This window comes from Parasteatoda tepidariorum, chromosome 9 (assembly GCF_043381705.1).
Source record: "Parasteatoda tepidariorum isolate YZ-2023 chromosome 9, CAS_Ptep_4.0, whole genome shotgun sequence".
In the NCBI taxonomy this organism is placed as follows: Eukaryota; Metazoa; Arthropoda; class Arachnida; order Araneae; family Theridiidae; genus Parasteatoda; species Parasteatoda tepidariorum.
The window spans coordinates 9,336,308-9,360,780 of record NC_092212.1 but is presented as its reverse complement, the minus strand read 5'-3'; the positions used below and the strand labels follow the sequence as shown (position 1 = coordinate 9,360,780).

The 24,473-nt window shown below is 31.9% G+C and overlaps 1 protein-coding gene across 1 annotated transcript; it reads left to right on the top strand.

The window, feature by feature from the left end:
• The first annotated feature begins 380 nt into the window (after nt 1–380).
• On the top strand, nt 381–23,106 carry LOC107453071 (CRISP/Allergen/PR-1-like). Its single transcript, XM_043051334.2, has 9 exons — nt 381–505; nt 2,293–2,584; nt 4,151–4,238; nt 9,586–9,782; nt 12,118–12,221; nt 16,493–16,611; nt 17,718–17,855; nt 20,740–20,996; nt 22,886–23,106. The coding sequence occupies exons 2-9, from the start codon at nt 2,309–2,311 to the stop codon at nt 22,997–22,999; spliced, it is 1,293 nt and encodes a 430-aa protein (XP_042907268.1). The 5' UTR covers nt 381–505; nt 2,293–2,308; the 3' UTR covers nt 23,000–23,106.
• The last annotated feature ends 1,367 nt before the right edge of the window (nt 23,107–24,473 follow it).

The following is a 24,473-nucleotide window of genomic DNA, read 5'->3' as shown; positions in this document are numbered from 1 at the left end:
AGGAACCAATCATTTGAGCAATTAAGATTGTTATTTAGGATGAGTACGTAAAAGACTGATCATCAGAACAATATATTATTTGGTGATTTTTCTAAAGCTCTTTGAATACTTACACTGCTCTCGAGGTTTTGCCAGAAAAGTTGTTTAATTATATAAATATTTTACATTTGGCGATTATACTTTTTCTTGTATTGCTCTCTTTAAAGTTAAGGCAAATTCCAACTACAAATAAATAAAAAAAATGTGTGTGAAATCATTGTTTTTGTTAACCTCTGTTCCAAAAAATCTATGATCGTGAAGAGTTAAAAGCTGGCAAATAATTTTGTCGAAACTTGCCGTCTTTAATTTAATTTATTTTCTAATAACGTTTTTGGAGATAATAAGACTTTTTATAATGTTTTCACGGAAAGAATGTTACCTAATTTACTAGTGATTTTGAGAAAATTTATCGCTGAATTAACATGTTTATTCATTTGAATATCGGGATGATGTTTATCTTTTAAAGGTATGGAAATTTTACTATCATTATTTGAAAAAACTATATTTTTCTATAAACAATTACTGATTTTGCACAGCTGTTGATTTTAAATACAAAAAGTAGAAAATCCAGGAAAACATTGCCTGTTACCATTTTCTAGTAAAAAGCAAAGTAATTGCTTTGTCTACTTTCTATTTTGTAATCTTAGGCGTAAAAGTCGCCAATGTTAATTCATCGGAAACTAGTAAATTCAATTTTTTTAAAATTTATTTTTAATTTTTAAAATGGCGGCTATGCGGAAAATTTAAATTAATTATTTTATAAAATAGCTAAATTTATTCGGGCCGAAGAAATGGAGAAGTTCTTTATTCTGATTTGATTGCAAAATGTCACTAAATTTCTTTCCCTTGAAATAAATTAAAATTTTATTGTTTATTTCGTTTTTACACGTAAATTTTAACGAAATTAACTTTTTATTCATTTAAGATAAAAACGCCTGTTTCAAAACTAATGCATTAAGAAATATCAATTTTAATATTTGAAGGGAAAAAATATCCTCCATATTTTCAACTTGAGCAAAATATTGACCTATTTTGATCCAAACTATTAGACTGTTTGATGTATCTGTGAAATATAATTTTCTTAAATTTATTATCGTCAACGCATTGTTTGCTGGCAAATTTTCAAAAAAATTTATTAAAGTTGTTAGAGATTGAAATTTTAGAAAAGTGAGAGGCAAGATTTGATAAAAGTTGGAGCAAATTTCTCACTATAGCTACAACTTCAAATTTAAAAAAAAGGAGATATTTCCGTATCGTGATCTGTCTCACCAACTACAATTGCCAAGGTGCCAAAATAACTTTTAAAATTGCAAATTTTTTTTTGAATAATGAAAAAAAAACGTGTACATGTTCGTCAGGGGCTGGCTACGAGTTATACCTTTTGAGTTGGTCCCTTTTTAGTTTCTCGCGGGCTACTGCTCGGAAGTTGCCTAGACTTATTGATTATTCTGCCACAAATCGCGATACGGAAATCTCCCCTAAAAATGACGACGAGCGATTATAGCACTGATTAAATACATACCGAATCATTTATGTTTGTGGTAACCACGAATGAATATTTTATTTGAAAAACAGAGCGGAAATGAAGTAATTTTGCGTTAACTTTTTAAATTTTTGTATGGATTCAAGAAATTTGAAAAACGTATTTTAACGCGACTCGCTTGCAATGCGTTAAAATATACTTGAAAGACCATGGTTTAAAAAAAAATTCTGAGAAAAAAATAATGATACTAAAATGAAGCAGTACAATTTCATATACTGCACCGTTCAACAAGCCGTAAAAAAACGCCAAATTGTGATAAATGAATTCGGGATGACAGAAGTAACCTCAACGGTCCGCATAAGAAATACCGAAGTCAAAGACACTTACCATAAAAATATCACAGTTGGTATCATCTGACAAATGTATACCAAACAGTAGCACTTAATTTTATAAAATATGAGTATAGGGTATACCGGGCAAATGTGCCATTTAAACTCAAAAAAGCATCAGTGTAGGGTAAACCGGGTAATGGCTTTGCATTGCTTTATTAATCGAGTTATTAAAAAACAATAAACAGCAATTTGATTATCATTATTCGTGATTAATTCGGCCAAAATAAATTTATCGCAGCCACAATGGCCACCTTCAATTGATTAGCACTCGATACTTTTATTCTTATTAATTATTTTTATTTAATTTTTTTGGAACAATATACTTTAAGGGGAGTGATTCAAACACCATGCATTAATACCACACATTTTTCTATCCAGGCACTTTATAATCACAATGAAGTCAATTTATATAGTTGTTGTCCTGTTATTTTACCAAAATGTTGTCCTCGCTCAAGAGCAGTGCCCCGCCATCTACAGGCGATTTCACAAACAGCATGTTGGATGCTTACCCAGGAAAAGTACTTGTCGATTTGTGAAAATTGGCATAGCAGATACATACAGAACAAGTCAAGAAATCTTAAAAATCATCAACGAATACCGAAGCAAAGTGGCCATGGGGGAGGAAAAGGGGGCCGGAGGTATGCCGCCAGCAGCGGACATGATTGAAGTAGTAAGTAAAATCTTCTGAAAATCTTAAAAACTACTTTACAAATTCACCCCAGAGATCGATGCAGTTTACAATTGATGAGTTCGTGGTAATAGGAAGATTTCGCAAATTTACGTTACCTTCCATCAGCTCCTGTATAAGATTTCAAGTAATTGCGCATGCGCACTGTGTCAATTCTAGAGTGAAATGTGTACGCGTCCGTAAAGAAATATCTAACTTACGTAAGTGAAAATAAGAGAGATCTCAAAAATCCATAAGTTAAAAACGCTAAAGTAGGGAAATATCATTTTAACTCTGACCACAAAATCAAAACAAACATTTACAATGGATGTATTTTATTTCTTTAAAGCTGTGGTATACGATTCAAGATGCTTTTTTACTCTACAAGATGCTTTGGTAGAATATAGATATTGATGAATTTACCGACAAAGAATGCAGTCTATTTTTATTAATTAATATATTTAAAAAATATTATTGAATTTCTATTAATTACTTAACTTCTTTTAACTAAATTATATAGTTAAAATAAATATAATATTGAAATAAAATAAACTCAGTGACACGACAGCCCATAGAGGGCCAAGGCCTATTGTGCTCACCTCAGTTTTCTTGACCTTGGGCTCTGGGGTGCAGGAGCAGATGTTCGGGTCAGGTGGTCAGCGAACGCGGACCCACAGTGTTTAGCTCCCAAGCATACTTGGTACTCATTTATCAACCCACTGAAGGGATGAAAGGCCGAGTCAACCTTGCCCGGAGCGAGGATCGAAATCAGGACCTGTGGCACGGGAGCGCGAAGCGCTACCACTCAGTCATTCAGGTAGTCAAAAAATATTTTTCCTACTTTACAACAAAATGTTAATGTTTAATATTGTCACGTAGAATAAATAGGACTTAGTCTACAAAGTACGAGAGCTTTATTCAACACCTACAAAGATTTATTTTTATAAATAAAGACTGCATCCATAAATCAGACAATAACATTGTTGGATAAATTTCATTAAAAACTACGTTTATGAAGCACAAATGAAAAATTTTTATTAAAGCCTATACGTGTTTCCAAGTCACATTTTTAGATCATCATCGGTAGTATAAATTAGTAAGGATGATAAAACAGGTAGTGGTGTAATTCGACTAAAATTACGTCACACTAAAAAAGATATAAGTACAGTTAAAGTTAGCAATACTAAACTGACAGAAAAAGTTTTTTTTTTTTTTTTTTTTTTTTTTTTTTTTTTTNTCAGAGTTTTTTTTTTTTTTTTTTTTTTTTTTTTTTTAAAGAAATAATGAATTTTAAATGTTCAAAAAATATGGTATACTAACCTGATTATTAACCAAAGCTTTTAGCTTTGACAACGTGAACATTCTCAGAAATCCAGGTCAAAGCATAAAATAAATTTATAAATGATATGAGGTGAGGCGTTTTGCAATATATGAGTGGTGGTATTCTTTATTCTGGAAATTTTACTATTTGTGACTTTTAAGCGTTTTTTTAAATGAAATTTAATTTTGCCGCAGAGGATGGTTTACAGAGTATTGTCTTCATCCTAATTGTTTTCACTCTAATTTCAGACATGGGATGAGGAACTGGCATATTTGGCTCAAAAATGGACTGAGCAATGTCACTATAACCACGAATGTTGGGAATGTCGGTTGTCAAGTAAGTATTTATTTTCCTCAATATTGAATGCACCGAATTGATTACTTTTTCTGTGGAATTTTCGACCTAATTAAACATATTTGAAATTATAATAAACATATTATAATTTTACACATTTCAAGTACTATGGTGCCCAGTTATACTAGTTCTATGATCTAGTTTCAGGAGCACAATTTGTACAAACGATCAGGAAATTCCTCAAAAGTCGTGTTTATCATTTTTTGTTTAAAGTCGTGTTTATCAAGAACTAATCGATCAATTCACTTTAAAATTATACATATAACAGCTAAACATTATTATAAATGCCATTGATATCTGGTGATCATTTTGGCGCTGGTACTAACACGGAAATCTTCGTAAGCGAAAAAGCATATAATTGTTTAAATATTTAAGAATTTAGAGTTTTTATATGTAAAGAGTAATGGCAGTGTGAGGGAATTATAAATCGTAGTATAACAATTTATTTAGTTAATACTGGGTCTCATAGTCCAGTGATAGAGTTGTGGCTACATGAATAGCAATTTTTAAATAACCATTAATCACCATAAGGCATGGGAAAAAATATGAATTTGTTTTGCTTTCCAATCTTTCCATCTGTGTTTGATTACTTTTTAAATCTTCGGAATTGTTTTATTTTTTTAGAGTACAAATTAAAATTTCTATTCTCTCAAAATTTTTTTTTTGAGATAAAGCACTGTCGAACTTAAATTATGCAGAATTAAAGAAAATGTTTTACAATAACACTGAAATTTTTAATTTGTTACAGGAGAGTGTAGAATTTTTTTCCCATTCTTCTTACATTAACAACTGATTTGTGGTAATACATGCAAATTCTACTCCAAATATTGTTCATTGTTGACTGTGAAAAGAAACATGATTGTTAGAAATAGAAAAAGAATATCTATGCTTGAAAAATACTAAAATGGGTTTTTTGAAACATTGTGAAAGGCAAAATTTTAATTTCATTTATTGAAGAAACTTATTGAAAACTCTTTTATTAATTTTAAAATCTACAACATTTTCAAACAAGTATTTATGTCTGGAAATACCAATATCAATCATGTTTACACAATTTTTTTTCATATACCTTAGAAATCACTGTCTTCGTTTAACCAGTAAATGTGTGCTGGTTTAGCTACTTAAAGTATACCTGTCACTTACTATGTTTTTCTTTTTTTATTCTCGTACTGAAGAGAAATAATAAAATATTCCAATAAAAATGACATTTATTTCTTGTGGTTTTCAATCAAAACTGTTCATTTTGATGCATAATTGAAAAATAACTTTTCACAAACTTTTATTAAAGTTGAAGAGGGAAAAATCAGATGTTTTATTACGGGTGTTTTGACAAAGCTTCAATTTTGTCTTTAGTCTTTGAATCAGAATTTGAAATTAGAGGGGTTGTTGTCATCGGCAATTGAGACAGAGGGGGAGCGATTGTTCTTGTTTTCCAGTGGTGCCGCCTATGGCAAAGAATTCGACTTCTACCAGACCCATATGTCACACCCGTTCATAGGACGGACTCATTCAAACATTCATTCATTCGTTCACAAATCGTCACCTTGACTTGAAGCAGAGAACTATCAATCTCCAATTCAGTACCCCCAGAGGTTTTGATTTGTTATGGGAACATGGAGGACCTTGTTACCCGACAGATTTACCGTGCACCAATCACCATTTAATACACGGGGAATCTTTTGCCAGCAGGATTCGAATTCCCGTTCTCACGAACGTGAGTCTAGCTCATTGCCAAGCATTACAGTTTATTTTACATTCAAGCATTACAGTTCATTATAGACTACGGCAACTAGCTGGTCTGTCATTTTAAATAGGTAGAATTTCAAGTACTTCGGGATTTAAAATGGTTCAGTGAAAAATCAAGTCAATGTGGAAGCATAATAAGCTTAGTTTACTCAAGTGAGAGTAGATTTAATTTTTGTTTCTCGCATGTTCGCTTAGTATCATCAGTATCGTGATGAATTTGTTTTTAAAATGTTTCTTACAACATATGCTAATATTTAAAAAAAGGATAAATATATCAATGGCACCTTTGATTGACAATATTTGAAATTAGTAACTGTGTCAAAATCAACGGTGCACTTATTTGCTATTCGAGCCTATAAATTTCCTTTGTAAATTTTTTTTTGCCAAAACACTACAAATTTTAACCATTATAAATTTATTTAAGTTATAAGAATACACAGATCTAAAACAGTATGGAATACATTTCGAAGAAAAAATAAACGTTAAAAAATAATTTAGCTTTATGGCACTGTTCAAGAAGTAAAAGACTCCAGAACCAAAATGCTAGAAAGTTATTATCAACCTTTGTATTTATTTAACACATTTAGTTGATAATTTAAATAGACTTTAGTTTCCCAACCAGTTTTATTTAACCTTTTTAATCATAGACGAAAGTTTTTTACTATTAAAAACTTTTCTTAATATTGAGAGCATTAGTATAGTCTTTACTGATCTAAATATTAAATATGTTCATTCAAATATATGATCTTTGTAGTTTAGAACATCGATCCTTTTTTGGTTCCCAACCTTTTATCATACTTATCGGTAAAAGGACTATATGTTGGCGACTGCTTTTATGAGTTGTTACCCACAACAAACATTAAAACGAATTTTAATATCATGATTTATAAAGTTTAGAAGCTTTCACAATACTATCGTATTCAATTATTATCGCTTTGGCATAATATTCACGGTATTGTCATATTCAATGCACCTATGTGTATTATCGGACACCAAACAATCTGTGTAAAATAGAATTTGGCGTTGTTTTGCCTGTTGGAGAACTTGGTTTCATGGTACTCATAACGATAAGTACTGATTTTTTTAAAAAAAAGTTTATGATATTCTCATTTAAAGCATAGCAATATAAAGTTTGAGAATTTAAAATTTCTGACTAAAAAAGATGTGAAAAAAATAATTATTATTAATATTTGGTTTTTAAAATGTTTTAGTATTATAATTTGATAAATTTAAACATCTTTAAATCGAAATTCCGTTTTGACAAATAAGAATTTAGTATATTTCTGTTTAACATTACTTCCTCACAGTGAAGTATAATACAGTGAAGCCTGCCAAGTTGACCACCCTTGTAAGTTGGGCACCTGCATAAGTTGACCTCAATTATCAAGAACGGAATTTTTCCTATATAATATAAAGAAGCAAAACCTTTGTAACTTGACCACCTGTCTATCTTGTATGTTGACCACTGAAATAAGTCAATTTTGTCTAGGAGTATTATGAAATTCTATTCTAAAACCCTCATAAGTTGACCAGAAAAAAAAATTCAGAAAATTTTCTGTCATTTTTGCAATGTATGTTAAAATTTCACTTGTTTGGTGAAATAGTGTAAAAAGCTAATCTAAACCCTTTTGTGAGTTGACCATCAGGGGAAACTGTAAGGGGTCAGCTTTTGATCATTTCTTTCATCCGTTCATTGAAAACAGGTGTGTTAGTTGAAAAGTTGCTCTTCCAGTTGCAATAGTGAGCATTTGAATAAACGAATGCTCTGAAATATGCTTTGATCCTTTATTTATGGTCTTTGATCTTTAAGTGTAGTAAATAAATTTTAAAGAGCTCAAATAATTTTATTTTGTTAAGGTTTTCAAATTACATGCTTTCGTGTTCTGATATTTCAAGAAATTATATTTATTAAACACTTTGCATGCATAACTAACGAAATAATTTTTTAAAAAAAAAAACAGTTAGATATTAGAATTATATGTATCAAATTCAGGTTTAAACACATTTCTTAAGATATCCATTTGCATATTTTCTGAATAAAATTTTTAAGTCAAGTAAAAATTTTTTTTAATATATAGCAACATGATATAGGAAACGAAAAAGTAAACAATGACCCACCCCCTCTATAAGTTGACCACTTGTCTAAGTTGACATTACCACACAATGCACCATAAGTGGTCAACTTACACAAGCTTTACTGTAATAAACTTTGCGACCGGACTATCAGCTGGATAATCGGGTACTAAATATTTATTTAAATTCTTTATGGATGATACTAGTAAAAATAATTGTAAACCTAATTGTAAATCTAATGTATTCAATTCAAAATAAAATGGTAAATCAAAGAATTTACTATCGCTTTGAATAATCATGAAAAATCTTCCATTTTAACAGTATAAATTTGGATACAAGGGACTATCAATGTAATGATGGAATTTCCAAAGCTTAGCATGAACTAAAGGTAGTAAATTTACGATAACTATGGGAAAAATATCCCTTTTTAAGATACCACTTCAGCATTAATGCAGAGTTCTCATACTGTTACAATGCTCGTGTAGTCCTTAGAAAACTCAAAATGTGGTATAATACATATAAAAAGTTACTAAATTCTTTTTATAAGCTTTCAATTTAAAATTCAATGTACCACTTTAAGACCCGGTTCAATTTGAAAGTACTTTTTTCGTGTAATATTAGTTCAGAACATAAAATATGCTAGGAAAGGTGTTTGGTTGTGAACATTATAAGAAGTTAAACACAATAATTCATGCATACTAAAATACATCATAAAATTTAAGACATAATTTTGTGTTTGCAATGGATATTTTTAAAATTGTAGCTTTTAGAATGGCAGAAAAGCTGGGTCTTCAAGGGGTGAGACAAAAGCTATGCTAAAGCTTTCGATTATATGAATGGCAATGGGTTGATTTTAAATCTCGTAAGTGTACCGCCAAAGCCTAAATAGATTCGTAAATTAACACTGTTTTTTGAAGCTCTGTCGCCAAGGAAAATAAAAAAGCCATAGTTTAAGTGCCCTACTCTTGAAGCAATGCGATGGTTATAAACATTATATATAATCTTGCCACGAAAAGTTATCTGTGCTTTAGCACAGACAAATAATTTAAATATTTTAGAAGATTTTAAACTTTTTTCAAAATCGCCAATGTAGTGAAATTTTTTCACCGTGATGAAAATTATCAAAATCACTGCCTTATTCTCAGTTTTTGCAAATTTTTATAATACCAGCTAATGCAGCCTTGGAGTAAGCTTTAAATATTTAAAAAAAAATCAGACTACAAAAGCTTCTTATTTTCACAAAACTGCGGCTTTTCTCCATATTGACGTTTTGCGCCCTTTTTCAAAATAAGAGTAGGCAGCTCTGGCTTTTGATAGGCTAAACTTGACATAACAGCTATAAAAATAACATATTATTCTTAAAAAAGCATAATTTCATCAGCCGTCTTCGAAAAACAGCCTTAACAGTTACGGATCTAGTTCAGCCATGGTACCGCTATATGAAAACGTTAGGCAACATCTGGGGCTCTCTCCCTAATTCGAGTATATTATTTGGTACATATCTCTTTAGGATCCTATGTGGTATCACAAGTCTTGGCTGAAATTCCATATTATTGCGTTGGAATAACGAAAAAAACAGATGAATGTCACGTGGAAAAAGAAAACTGGAGCCAAGCAATCGCCGAATTTTATGATGAAATCAGCGTTTTTAATAAAAAGCTCATAAAATCTATGGAGTTTAGCCGAGATTGGGGACATTTTGTAGGGGTGAGTTTGACTTGTTTCTTTATCGATGATTACCAGGGCTATTATTTGACCAAAAACAAGAAAACCGGCAAAAAGTAACTTCAATTTTTATCGGAAGAATTATATTATACATAACTATTTTTTTTAATTATAATCAATCTATTTATATTGTGAATTTTTTACATGCTACATAGCTGCCAACTTGTACTGCCATTGAAAAATAGTTTTCTTAGTGTTAGTTCTTATCATAGGGGATAGCTTTCTCGCTTTGGTAGCCCGAAGAACTGCGCTCAAAATTGCGCTTTACGGTAGAACAGTTCAACAGGTACTGTTACCGGACGCTTCGCTGGCTGATAAAAGTGGTCAACTCGGATTGCCGTTACCCCTCGTATTTTAAGGGTAAAAAGTTCATTTTCATCGTAAAACAGGTGCATTTTTGAGTCTGAGTTTATTACTTATAATTGGATTCTTGCACTTTAAGAAGAAGATACATATGAATTATGATGTCAGCTGATAGTTTATAAGCAAAATGGAGGGCTAAGGTTGAATAATTTTCTCCACATAAGTTAGAATGTTAATTAACGTGAAGTTAATTCCGCATCACACATGGAATATGTTGAAATTTAATTCTTTGTCGTCTATGTCTTTTATTTAACTTAGATTTATAGTTTGTTTATGCATTTTATAGATATTGTGCTATATTTTTATTTGTGTACCTGTCAACTTCGATGCACAATCAGTTTGTTTATGTTCTACATGGCTTCGCGTCTGTCTTTGTGTTCAGTAAGAATTATATAGTGAAAGAATTGAAATATATAATGAAAGAATCTTTGTGAAAGAATACAAAACTTATCACCTAAGAGAGTTTATACTTTAAGAGCTCGGTTTACCCGAAACAGAATGAAAAGAACAGTTGAAAACGTAAACAAAAGCCACGTTTCAACAGCCAATCACGAGTGAGATACCTGCACAAGGTCACTTACAGGTATCCGATAACCTCGTCACAAATTATTTAGAATAATTATGATTAGTTGATTAGTTACTCCAATAGTTTAGATCTTATTACATGCAATCCGATTATTAGAACAAAGGTTATTAAGGTTTTTGGTCTTTTAATTTATGCTCTGTACTTTGAAGCAGTGTACAGGCCATATTAAGTTTCAAACTTGTTAGTTTGAGAGTGAGAACAGGGTTCTCGAAGTAATTGAAAAGATTTAGTAGTGGTAGTAAATTTAGGTTAATGCTAAAAGATAGTTTTTATTTTAATATCGTTACTTTATCGTTACATGGTTTGGAATTTAAAAAATTTCATGCATGCATACTTTCTTTTCTTTTGTGGTGGTTTACACAGAAATTAAAAAATCGATATTTGTTTTATTTTCACTACAGCGTTGTAAAATTTTCAAGACACGCGGAAACTTTGGAAAACATCTTAACCCTTTGACGCAGGGTTAAGATAAAGGTGTCCCTTATATATATTTTTTTTCTTACTCCCTAATTACAAGCAAAAATATGTTTTGATATACTAAATTGCAAAAATAGTCAAATAGATACTAAAAACATCGGTTTGATTAACGAAATTATATTAGTACTAAAATATAAAATTCTATTTGATTTTTTTTATTCATATTCAAAAATTTATCAATTATTACTGATTTTGCAAACAAAAGAAATTTTAATGATAAATTACTGTTTCCCTTCAATAACTTCAAATTAGAAAAATTATTGCTTGAAAAATTTTATCTTAAATGCAGAAAAATACACGTGTGTTTCATACTGTATTTCATAATCATAAATTATTAAAATGTTAAACATAATATTTTTCACTTGATTAGACTTAATTTAATAGAAAAAAAATTAGATAAATATGAAAAATACATTTGAAAAAAATTCCACGCCAGAGGGTTAATTCTCAGAGCGATACATGTTTGAATGCCCCAGGCTTGCGGAGTGCTTAAAAATTAAAGTGAAAGGTGCTAATTTTATTACATGGCATTAGAAATGAATTATTATTCGCCATCGTCTTTATTTGAAACAACAAGGTCACGTATTTTGCATCTATAGTTAAATCTTGGACTTCCCATCTAGATGAAAATTAAATTCATTGAATAATTCTCAATTTTTACATGGTTTTATGAATCCGAAAAATGTTGAGTAATGGAGTAATTTTTAAACTATTTTGAAATATTAATCCACAAGTGCTTTTCACTTACGCAAGATGCTTGGAGGATACGCCAAAAAAATTATTTATTTCCTGAATTGTACTACCGTTTTTAAGAATTTCTAAACACTGTACTAATTGTGAGAACACTTTTGAGAGTTAATTATTGAAGTGCATTTTTTTCTTTCTTTTCAGATTAATTGGGCAGAAGTATTTAGAGTTGGTTGTGGTTACGTGATTTGGAGAGTACCGAAGTCATACTTAGCAAATCATTATTATGCGTGCGACATAGCCCCTGCGTAAGTAGTTCAGTTATTTCCACGCGGCGTAGTTATTTTTGTATTTTCTAGCACAACGTTTGTTCGTTGAGCTAGCAAACAAGGAATGAAGTGTACTAACTCTTAAATCACTCTTGAAGCGATGGTGGGTGTGATATCTTAATCGGATCGGTATCAGTTTTTTCCAGCAGTTTAAAGATTAAGAAGACGCCATACCATGAGAGAAAATGTTCACAGCAATTTCTTTTCCTCCTCCATTACTAATTGACAATTTTAAATAAAAAAAAAAGTGAGTTCAGACAAACCTAGAACAAGCCATGAAGTTTCGATTGCTGAAAAAAATTATTTCAAAATATCAAAATGCAAGCAAATTATCGGAAGAGAATTTCTCCAATGTGTAATCCTAAGCTATATTCTCATTATTTATTTTATTTCGATATTTTAAATTTCTTTTCAGTATTTGAACTTCAAAGCTAACTCTAGGTTTGTTCAACTCACTTTTTCTATGCCAGCAAGGTGGCGGAGTGGTTAGCTTGCCCTACTTCAAGGCCAATGGCTGCAGATTCGAATCCCGCTCTGGGCATGCATGTTACTTTCTGTGTGTTGTCCTCAGTTGTGTGTGACATGAGAATGTTGCATACCCTATAAACGGGTATCTGTGTTAGTATCGTGCGGGTAATGCTGCTCGCCTTTATGATTTTGGTCACAAGGTACTCACCAGACAAATGAGCAGCAGTTCCGGAACCTTCCGTGGCGAAGAACGATAGGTTCAGTGCCTGCCGTTCAAAAAATAAAATGAAAATAAAACATAAAAAACTTTTTCTAAACTTTAAATTTTAAATTAGTAATGCAGGTGAAAGAGAAAATGCAACGATTAGTTTCTCCGATGGTATGGCATGCTTTAAAATGAAAGAGAAACGAAGGGATGTAAAATTAGGAGTTATTTATTTAGCACATTAAATACATCCATTTAAATTCAGCACTAATAACTTTTCCACTGGAAATAAAGCCTTTCCAATTTTAGCCTTTTTCAGGACAATGTAAAATACTCTTAATCATTTGACTAATAATCATTTATATATACAAGGCTATTTTTTTCAATGTTCGATCAATTTCAAAAAGAAAACCATCCTAAAAATATACATTTTTTTATTGTAACATTATGAGGGTTTAAGATATCCCCATTCGGCGATTTAGTTCATTTATTCTTTCGTTACTGAACTCCACTCCACTAAAGGAAGGACTGAACGGTACATCATGCCGTGAAGTGAGCACATCGTTCGTTAGTATTTTTTATAAGAATTTTTTGTAGCTAAAATTTTTTTACTCCTAAATATAACACACAGAAGTAATTTGTTTCGACTTATAAAAACTATTAGCTCAATGAAAAATATACTTTTTGTGTTATTAATGCAATACAGATAAATGGAATATTGGCCCCGCGTCAGATTGAAGTGGATTAGAGGGGAGATTACAAAATGATTTTCATGCTGACGTAGGGTGATTTATGGCCCTCGTATACACAGGACATCGTGTGCACAAAGAATATAGAAAGGAGAAGAAGTCCACACCTTAAGATTACATAACTAACTCCGGGAACTGCTCGGTTCGGTATTCTATAACAGAAAACAATTTACAGGGTGAGCAACATACTCAGAGTTAACAGAACATCATATGTACTAACATCCAGCTCATGCTCATAGGAAGCAAAGGGACTGACAGGTGGTATGTGAATCGGTTGTTTGACAACTCCACATGTGTGGTTGGGTATTCTACCACTCGCACCGGGATTTTATTCTTTCTTTCTTTGTCAAAATGTGTTGACAGATTTAATCAACATGAATGATATTCATGTATTCTCAAGGAAATATCTTTATAAACAGTACAGTACCGTTTTGCAATAGCGTAAAGTGCATTAAAAACAATAATAAATGATAAGAGTAAACATTCCTTCTGCTCCAAAACCCCAAAAGTAGTTGAAACCCAATGTTTTTTAAAAACAAGAATATCTTTAAAAAAAGCATTATGCCTTATAATGTACTTGGAAAAGTTTATTGAAGCATATTTCAAATAAGTAAACAGCCTTTGAAAGCGGATATTCTCTAAAAAATTCATTTCATACGCACCAATTTCATAGTTGTTCCGATTTGTGGTAGCCAATTATAAACTTTTCAATACCCTCGTCATAGTAGGCAGGTTTTTAGCTATCGGTTGCAGGTCTCTCGGTTTGAAGCTCAAGTTATAATGCTGCCCTTCAAGTCCACGTTTTCAGTGAGGAAAGAGTCAAATATCGGGAGACGAATCACTCTGCATAGAATTTGTGAACTGGCGATTTCCTCAAATCGCTTAATCGACTTTCTAAGCAATACCCTCCATCAACTCCCGCTTTCTTTCCTGATGTATGCAAAATAAACTCTCTACGTCCTGTTTCAAAGCTACTGCACAATTATCTCAACTCTGTAGCCTTGAAATTTTGAACTCAATCCAGAAGGTAAGGGAACACCTGGTTCAAGTATTGGGAGAAATTTGCCTGAGTCTAATACTTTTTGAGGGAACTAACACGCATTTGCGTTACATAGAGAACAAAATCACGAAAACCTTTCATGGTCAGTCTGACGGCAAGGGGACTCTAACCCGTGATCTGTCTACCACTGAGGATATTTTACGTCAGCACTATGGTCGGTGCAAGCTGGATGCTGAATTCGAATCAACCAGCCATTACTCGGATTCGAACCGGGTTCCCCTCATTAGAAAGTGAACTCTCTATCTCTTGAGCCATCACGGCACGCAGATCGAATAAATGAATTCTGAATTACGAAAATTTCAACGTAGGCATTACTCTATACACTTTCTTTGTATTGCATACCATGTAGAAACCCGATTGTATACATGAAAAAATTCACTCTTGAAGGCTGTTTTCATTGTTATTACCATTCATACTTATGCACCTACTGAGTACTGAAGATTGGAAAGTGGGGCATGATGCGATTAACTAGTATTCGTGTAGCATATCTTCGCAAAGCTTGTTGTGAGTTTTCCATGTGGAACAGAGGTTGGACAATAAACAAAGTGAAATTTCCGAAGGCTGTACAATAATATAAAAATCCTTCTATACTAACTCTATGCAGACATTATTTCTTTCAGCAGCAAATGTTTTGGAAGATTTCCCACGACGAAACTGCTGGCATAATTCGAAAGGTCATACATGAAGCTCTTACAAATGGTGTTATTTTAAACCATGAAAAATTCGAATCGATCAAAGGAAAGGAAGTTAATGATTTATTTCTAGCTTCAGTACCAGCAGTTTTGAAATCATGCTATACTATTGAGATATTTGTATAAGAATGCTTTTGAAATTATGATGATATTAAAAAAGGAAGAAAGCTACGGTCATTTTGGGTTGATCCTGACTTTGCTTGGGTAAAAAGGACACCATTTCAAAAAGCTTCAAACATTTTTTTTAATAAATTGTGCCAACAGTTTTTCTAGGTAAAACCTTCCAAAACATTTACTGCTAAAAGAAAAATTATTAACATAGAGATATTATATAAGTGTTTTCACATTTTTGACCAACTCATACTGTATGTGGATCCAAAAATTGTCTTTATATAGCTAAAGGGAAAGCAAAATTTAAACATCTTTTTAGTACATTTGATCAAGCTTATCTTCCACTCCCTTTTTTCCTGGTCATAACAACCCTACAGGAATAGGACATTATTTTCTTAAATACCAAACACAGATCTATTTGATAAATGTTTATATGTTTTAAAGTAAGAGGTGATTATTTTCGTTATTAAGTTCCTTAATAAAATTCCCATTTACAGTTTTTATTTTATTTCTATATGATAGAAAACAAATTTTAATTTAAAATTGAAGAATATTTTTGGTGACAAATTTTCTCAGTAATTATCAGTATATTGTTTTTTTTTACGTAATAAAATTTTTTTGAAAAGCATTTCAATGAATGAATGAACACTCAAAAGGTATTTAAAGCACATAGTTTAATAAAATAAAATTAATTCTATATGCAATGGTTTTTCCTGTTGCAGATAAGAAATTCTATTCTAGATCAATATTTTTTATGTGATACGGTTTCAGAGTTAAGTTAGAGTTTATAAATATTGCCACGCGCGTTTTACTTAAAATTTTCACACTCGCAGTTTTCGGATGATTTCACTTGCTATACTCTAGTGATAAAAAAAAATGGATAAAAGTTTGAAAGCAAGCATAATATTCTAGATTTCCAAAGTTCAAATAAACGGTAGGAATTTACATTGAAATCATATTTTTAGGCCTAATATGAGAGGTGGCCGAATGTACATAGAAGGACCCACTTGTTCACAGTGCCCCATCAACTCATGCTGTGGAGGCGCAACCTGCAAGTCTGGACAGGGGTACCGAGGACTCTGTCGTAAGTAGAGCGGCACTCTTTTTATTTTTTTAATTTTGTACGATTTTAGTTTCTTGCTTTCGTATTCGAGGGAGTGATGAACTATTTTAAATCTTAATAAATATAATTAAACCTTAACCTTCTCAGGACTGTGATCACACATACGTGATTGCGCAATTCACCCTTCATCTACCTTCTGCCTGTTTCCTTAATACAATTTTATGAGTGGTCATTAAAGAACACTCTGTATTCCTAGAAATGAATATTTTTCGAAGTTTCAATGTTCATTTTATTTTCTTAATGCTTGTACAAATAATACCATCCTTGACCGCAAGACACGATCTCCACTTGATCAACGAAGTCTAGCTTCTCTGTCAGAAGTCAGTGAGTGGGTAGATAATCACTTTGATCAGACTGTGAATAGGCCGAGGGTGAACGGTATCCCCTTTCAAAAATGTAAGGTATTTTTGAGGTTTATATGAAGTAGTTTTGGGGTGTCAATGTTGATATGATGTTTAGTCGAAGTTGATTTCAAAAACAATCTTAAAACATCAACCTCCCAAGGTGTATAATCAAGGTGTATGAAGCTGTTTTATTCCCCCTTGAGGTTGTTTTGAGTTTGATGGAAATAAACTTTTGAGCAAGCAGCTTAGAGAGGTAGCTTTTGAGGTTTGCAAATTAATTTTTCTACTCTTCAAACAAATACATATATTTGAGGTGCGAATAATTTCACCCGATCCAAACTAAACTTATTTCTGAGCTATATATGAGGTTGATTTTGTAAGATGTGAATGAGGTTGAAATTGAAGTTTATTAATGAGATTTTTTGGGGGGTTCAAAATAAGACCTCATTTTCTACCTCAGATGCATTTTTTTAAATCAGTCAATCTCAAAAACACATTTTTTTGTAAGTATCTGGTCTTGTTAAATTGTAGTATCATCCCACGTATGTTGTGGGGACATCAAAATGGAGAAGTTATTCCCTTGGCAGAGGATCTAACTAATCCTCAGGGGTGCTTCCCAGACCATCACCAACAACTTATTGCGAAAATGATGAGCCATGCAAATGGAAGGCTACTAAAACTAAATAGTACAATACCTCTCATCTGATTTATAATTTTTGTTAGATCTCTACAACTTCCCGCCTCTTTATCTGCCACCAAAACAACCGTTCCGGTTCCGTTGCGCTTTTATGAGGGGAGATCCCAGCTGCCATTACAGTTCAAGAGATTCACAGAAATGGGAATATGTTCAGACCATTGGTGGTGAGTTTTTAGTAATTTGTTTCAGTGCAAACTTCTAGTTTAGTTTGTACACAATTATTTATACTATATATTTATTCACTCTATATATTTGTTCAGACAATATATTTATTCACACTATATATTTATTTATTTTTTTACCTTGCAGCAGATATACCTTCGTACTAAAATAAGAAAGCGACAAGCCTATCCTAAATGCACTATCACAAACTATTCTAAGAAAAATTAAGACTTTTTTAAGAAACAAAAGAGCATTAAAATCTTATAGCAGTTGAATTCAGCATTCTTCTTTAATCGGGTAATAGTTGATTTAAGGTTAGCAATTACAATTAATTTAAAAAATATTTTAACTAAAGAGTAAAAAGGTAACTTAATCGCAATTTCATTTTTAAATAGCACATGTTTTACTGAAATGGCTTAAAAGTAAAATTAAATTATCAATGTTTTGCCATAATTGTAGACATTTTGTTTACATGATTGTGGAACAGTTGACATGACGGCCACAGAGTCTCTAGAGAAAAAGAAAGATTCTCAATGTCCGTAAATTTGACACACGTCTATGGAAAAGGGAACATTTTTAGTTCATTTTTTAAGAAGATGCAATACTGAATTGTTTGAGGTTCAAAAAGTATTATGGAAGTGAAAAAACATATCTAAAAATAGATATGTTTTTTGTATATGTGTATGAATTTTAAGCAATCAAATATTAAAGCCTAAAACTGATTTCAGACGACGGCTGAAACTAAATTAATGGAGGCGGAAATAGACTTGCTAACTACTTGGGCTCCGTTATAGCATCGATCAGTAAAAACTGTAAGCTATGTTACTATTGGCTGGACCTTGCACAGCAATAAAAAAACATGAGAACTCAAAGATAATGAAATGATAAAACCGAAATTTTTTAATGAGTAATCAGTGCATAACCAAACTAAGTTCAAGTCCACATTGCTAATCAATTGAAAATGTTGCGTCAAAAATGAATATGCGTGACGGTTACAGCTTAGGCATTTTTGGACGGTGTTAACCTCAAAAGGTGAATTTAAGATTAAATTTTAAACTGGGTCCCTAAAGACAGTTGACAAAATAAGTTTGAAAGTTATGCTGAAAAAGTTTGGTTTTGAAAGGAAGTTATGAAGTGATTATTTAGATTTATTTTTGATCCTTTTTATAAAAATGTCAATGGTAATTTTATAAAAGATCATCATAAATACGGTGATTTGTGTGATTTAATGGCAGCCGGACTATTTTAAATTATTTTTAAAATTTAGCACGTAAGGAAATTCGACAATATTCAGAACATCTCTAGAAAAGTATTAAAATTAACCGGTTAATGCCGAACGGCACATATTTAGGACAGTTCCTTTTTTCAAAGACATTCATTGTGGTGGGAAATTTTTTTCAGTATTTTCATTTATCTGGGTGAATTAACATGTTGAGCACAGCGTCAGCCATCGCTGGCTGACAATGGACTTTCCATTTAGGCGGTGTTAGCCACCGGTGGCTGACACTGAAATTACATTTAGGCCGCGTCAACCACCGGTGGCTGACACTGACCTTTCACATAGGCCGCGAAAAACAGTTGACTGACAGCGTATAACATGATATATAAAACTATAAAATTTACACTCTCTTATGGAATTGCAGAAAATGTATTCAAAATTTACTTAATTTTTGTGAATCTTGGTTTAATAAATTCAATTTAGTAGATTTTTATCCACCACTATTTTTAAACAATTCGTAAGGTTATACAATTTACCACTTTTTTTGATATGTCGTGATAAATCGTCTAAAAAAATAAAAAAATCCGTCTAATGTTTGAAAATTTAGTTTGTAGTTTTTTACCGGCCATGAGGGCAAGTCATGTAAAATTACCGTGGCGCTCAACGTGCTAAAAGATTCACAGATACCGTGATGATTGGGGGAGGAGTAATAATAGTTTGATTTACTTAATATATCACTACTCAATTCATAATAAAAACTATATCGTTACACTTTGAACTAACATTAATAAGATATGTTAGAATTAAAGTGAAAGCAAAAACAAGACTGTTAAATTCTAAAAAATAAGCCTTGTCCAAACTTAAGTTACCGCTTTTTATTTTTTTCCCATTCTGATTCTGGTAATCCGTTTATGACTCGCCCGTCTCGAAAAGGTTAAAGTTCATACGTTTCGGAAAATATTTCTGAAAAGGGATCACAAGCTGGTTATCAGAGACAGCTAGTATTCATTAATTGACATATATTTGCAACCTCATTCTTATTTTTACTGGCTGTTCTATTAAATGGCCATTGCACTAACTGGTATAATTTCATTGTAGTCCGATCAGACTAACTTTTACCCTTTCAAAGGCCGTGGTACGTATACTTACCACCACTTTTTAAATTCCATGGCAAACTTTTTTAATACTTTTAATTTTGGTTTCCATTTGTTAGTAACTTCAGCTTTCTTGAAGTGGGTTTAAATAAATTTGGTAACCATTTGTTAGTTTAAGAAAACGTATATAATTTATTAAATACATAATTTCTTTTGAAGTTTGAAGCAGCTATACAATTTATTTTATAAATAACGGAAAATAAAAGTAAATAAGTTCCTAAGTAGGTCGTGGTAAATATACTTACCACCAAAGAAAAAAATGGTTTTAAAATTTCGATTAATTTTTTATAAACTAAATTAGTTCTTTTCGTTAGGTCAATTACGATTCTTATATCAATTTCAATTCCAAAAATACTTTAATTTACCTGTACTAGAAATAAAAGGGTTAAGAAACCGTGTAGACGCTTTCAGTTATAAGAGGCGATGGCAAATCTTGGAGTATTAACCTCCATGACCCGTAATTTCCTGCCTGTTGCGAATATGCTGTACTTTATATCTTTTTATTCGTTGCAGGTAACTTCTTAGCCATTGTTCTCAGCAGTGGAGAGAGTGCGAGTGTCCGCTTCTACTCATGGATACAAATCAGGCGTGTTTCATGTCTGCTCATAAATTATCACAAGGGTCCAAATGTACACGGTGAACCAGGTGACAGTACACTTGAAGCCATTTTGGAAATTAATGGTAAAATGGAGAGACTACCGCTTAATACTAGGAATCATTGGGAATATAATCTGGCATCCTATCATTTAATGTATGATGGATATGCAATGGTAATAAATAATTTCAAATTTATTTTACAGGTATATTTCCTCCTTATTTATAAGCGGTAGAGCCTTATAAATATGGATGAAATATATTTTTTTTAAAATTATGTGATAAGGATTCTACAGAATAGGTGGACATTCTCAGAAGGATCTACAACAATGTTTTTCAATCTAATTTATTAGTAGAACCGGTAAAATATTTCTGCGTTTTATCGCGGAAGAATAATGTGTTAGTGATTTGGACAATTGGCGATATATATATATATCGCCAATATATATATAGGGGAAGAGCAGGCAAGATGGACCGCTTAAGGAAACTTAGTTCAAAAAATAGTAAACTAGAGCAATTTTAAATCTTTTACACTGTAAACATATAGTGGGAACATTGCTCTTACATATCTCATACCGAAAATAAATAAATAATAAAGTTCAATAATAATAACTTAACATAAACAAAAATAGAAGATTGTTCTATCTTGCCCGGGCTTGTACCATCTTGCCGAACATTGCTCTTACATATCTCATACAGAAAATAAATAAAGTTCAATAATAATAACTTAACATAAGCAAAAATAGAAGATTGTTCCATCTTGCCTGGGCTTGTCCCATCTTTCCGAATATTGCTCTTACATATCTCATACAGAAAATAAATAAATAATAAAGTTCAATAATAATAACTTAACATAAACAAAAATAGAAGATTGTCCCATCTTGCCCGGGCTACCCGCGCAAGATGGGACACATAATTATATTTCAAAAATCACTGAAATTGATGTCAGAATAAGAGAATAATCGACAAATAAAACGTTCCTAAACATCACAGTTACCGCATAAGAAGCTGCCAAAAACGGAATAAGTACTGCGAGCTTCATGAGCCCATTCGAAGCAATCTTAATATTGTCTGTCAATTAATTAATTATAAATAATTTTTGTAAATTTTTTTTAAATAATTTGTTAAGTAATATTTGCTAGTTCTTCTTTTTGATAATATTACCTTATTTTTTATGCTTTTTGCCAAATCCGGAGAGTTTAATTTTTATATTACACTTTTAGTCTATTTTGGCCGTCCCATCTTGCCCGGATAGTACATTTTTTAAAAAAGACATCCGCAAATTCGTTTAAATAAATAAATTTTAATTTACACTACTCATTATGTTTGTACAGTAATAACACTACATGGCCACAAATTTGAAAAATTTGCTGCAATGTATTAAACAAATAATATCAGCATACAAATCAGGAAAAATATTTTACCACGATATAAGAAACGATATAAGAAGCAACACCTTGTGAACTGACGAAAAAACTTGTCCATATTGAGAACAACAATATTTTCTTTCCGAAAACGCACGTTAGATGTCGCTATCGTGATGCGCATGGAAAAAAAAGCGATGTCCCGTCTTGCCCGGTGATACCAACTTGACCGACCTTCCCCTATATATTGAATTAAATTAATTACATTAGAAGGATGACATTATTAAAATTAAAACTGCTTTATTAGAAATGGAGGTGTGATTTATTTGATGTTAAAAACTCTCTGAAATCACAGGCCACTATACGATTCCACCTTACGATCCTTCATTCCTGTCCTATGCACATAGTAACTAGAATGGGCGTCTCAAGGCTTTAAGCATTTCCCTCCTCTCCGTTACCATGGTGTATCAGAATCCTCCCACTTCTTTTTAAAACGCAGTTGAAAAGACACAATATTTACTCTAACCATTGTAACGGTGAGAGAAAAAGTGTCGAGAATGGGAAAATCGCAGAACCTTGAGACGCCTATTTTTTTTTTCTTCACAAAAAGTATTTTTTTAGTAACGTAATCTTATTCATTTGTTTTAAGTATTTGGATTAAGACTCATATTAACGTTATTTTTTTATATCTTTTGTTTTAGCTTGAACTCAAGTTCAGTGTGATTCCTGGTTCTTATCCGCAGTATTTGGAAATCAAGGAGATCAAAATTACTGCCCAGCCCTGCGGAGCACCAGAATGTGTCTGTCAGAAATAAAATAAAAAACATTGTTTCAAATTTTGCTGACATTGGATATTATCAAATCTTTTACGCCTTTAAAGCATCTTTTAATGTCATATTTTTGCATTCTTATTTATAAAGCAAATTATAGTAATTGAAATTATTTGTTAAATATTTTAATATTGTTGCTTGGAAGTTCTTTAATTGGAAAATTGTTAGGTTTGGTCACACAACAAGGTTGTCAAAATTTCAAGCAAGACTTGATTTTCGGACTATATATGTAAAGCAGCTAAAAATTCAGTGTTAAAAAAAAAGAAAAACAGAAGGCTACTTGAAAAATTTACGATTTTTCGTTGTTACAAGTTGAACCATTCATTGTACTCGTATTTTTCCATTTTCTGATTGGATTCGGCCTCTATGTTTATACAATTTAATACTATACTGCATTTTAATGTTTTTTTTCAAGCTATTATTTATTACCATGTCAGGAAAGAAGAAAATCAGCGTAGCGTAGCTGACAATGCTTCGATCTGAAGTAAATATGTGCCTTTTGGGATGCCTTCCCGAGCAAATAGGGGTTTGTTTACACATTGATGCTCTGGAGAATTATTCCTGATAAGTACAGGATCTTTCGCAATATCACAATTTAATTCACTCATATTGCAGTCGAGAAAAGTTGTCCACGTGCTCCAATGGAGTCTAGTAATCTCCTAAGGGGAACTTGCTATCCACTTATAACCTCACTCTAACCTTGATAGGACACTGAGTCGTCTTGCGTCACGCACACTAGTTCGCGAGAACAGCAACCACACGTCCTTCTCATTCCGAGGTTGAGACAGTGATATCCACACCGAGCTGATGAACTATCACTGATGATGATCTTGACCAAACGGAAGCCTCCTTGATGATCAAGGTACAACCAGTGCCAGGTACACACACCCCAACCTTTGTAGAAGACTGAGTACACTAGTTAGAGAACAGCAACCACACGTTCTTCTCGTTCAGTTCAAAGCATAATGATGATCCAAACATACGATCTTGAGCAGTATAACATGATTTTGTAGAAATGATAATGTATGCAGAGATGCCAACTTGCTCCTCTTTGTAAAATAGTATTTTCTAGTGGTAGTGAAATTTAAGTTATTTTTAGTTTAGTATATTTCATTATAAGTAATTTTTTCGCCACTAAATATCAAAAATTATAAGTATGATATTAAATGCAACGTTAAAGCATCAAACTACTGGTTACTCTATTAAAAAGTAAGCGTAACTATCTTTCTTTAGCGAATTTTACTGTATAATTTGATACCACTTTATTAAAACTGTTCCAGAAAGTGGAGCAATTGGCATCCCTGTGTATGAAACAAAAAGAATTCGACTAATGAAAAAGCATTCTGACAGAGATCCATGAACAAGACGTGCCATCCTGTATAATTGGGTACTAAATATTAATTGAAAATTGTATGAAAACAGTTTTCTTTTTTAAATTAGTGGTAGGAAGAAGTTGAGT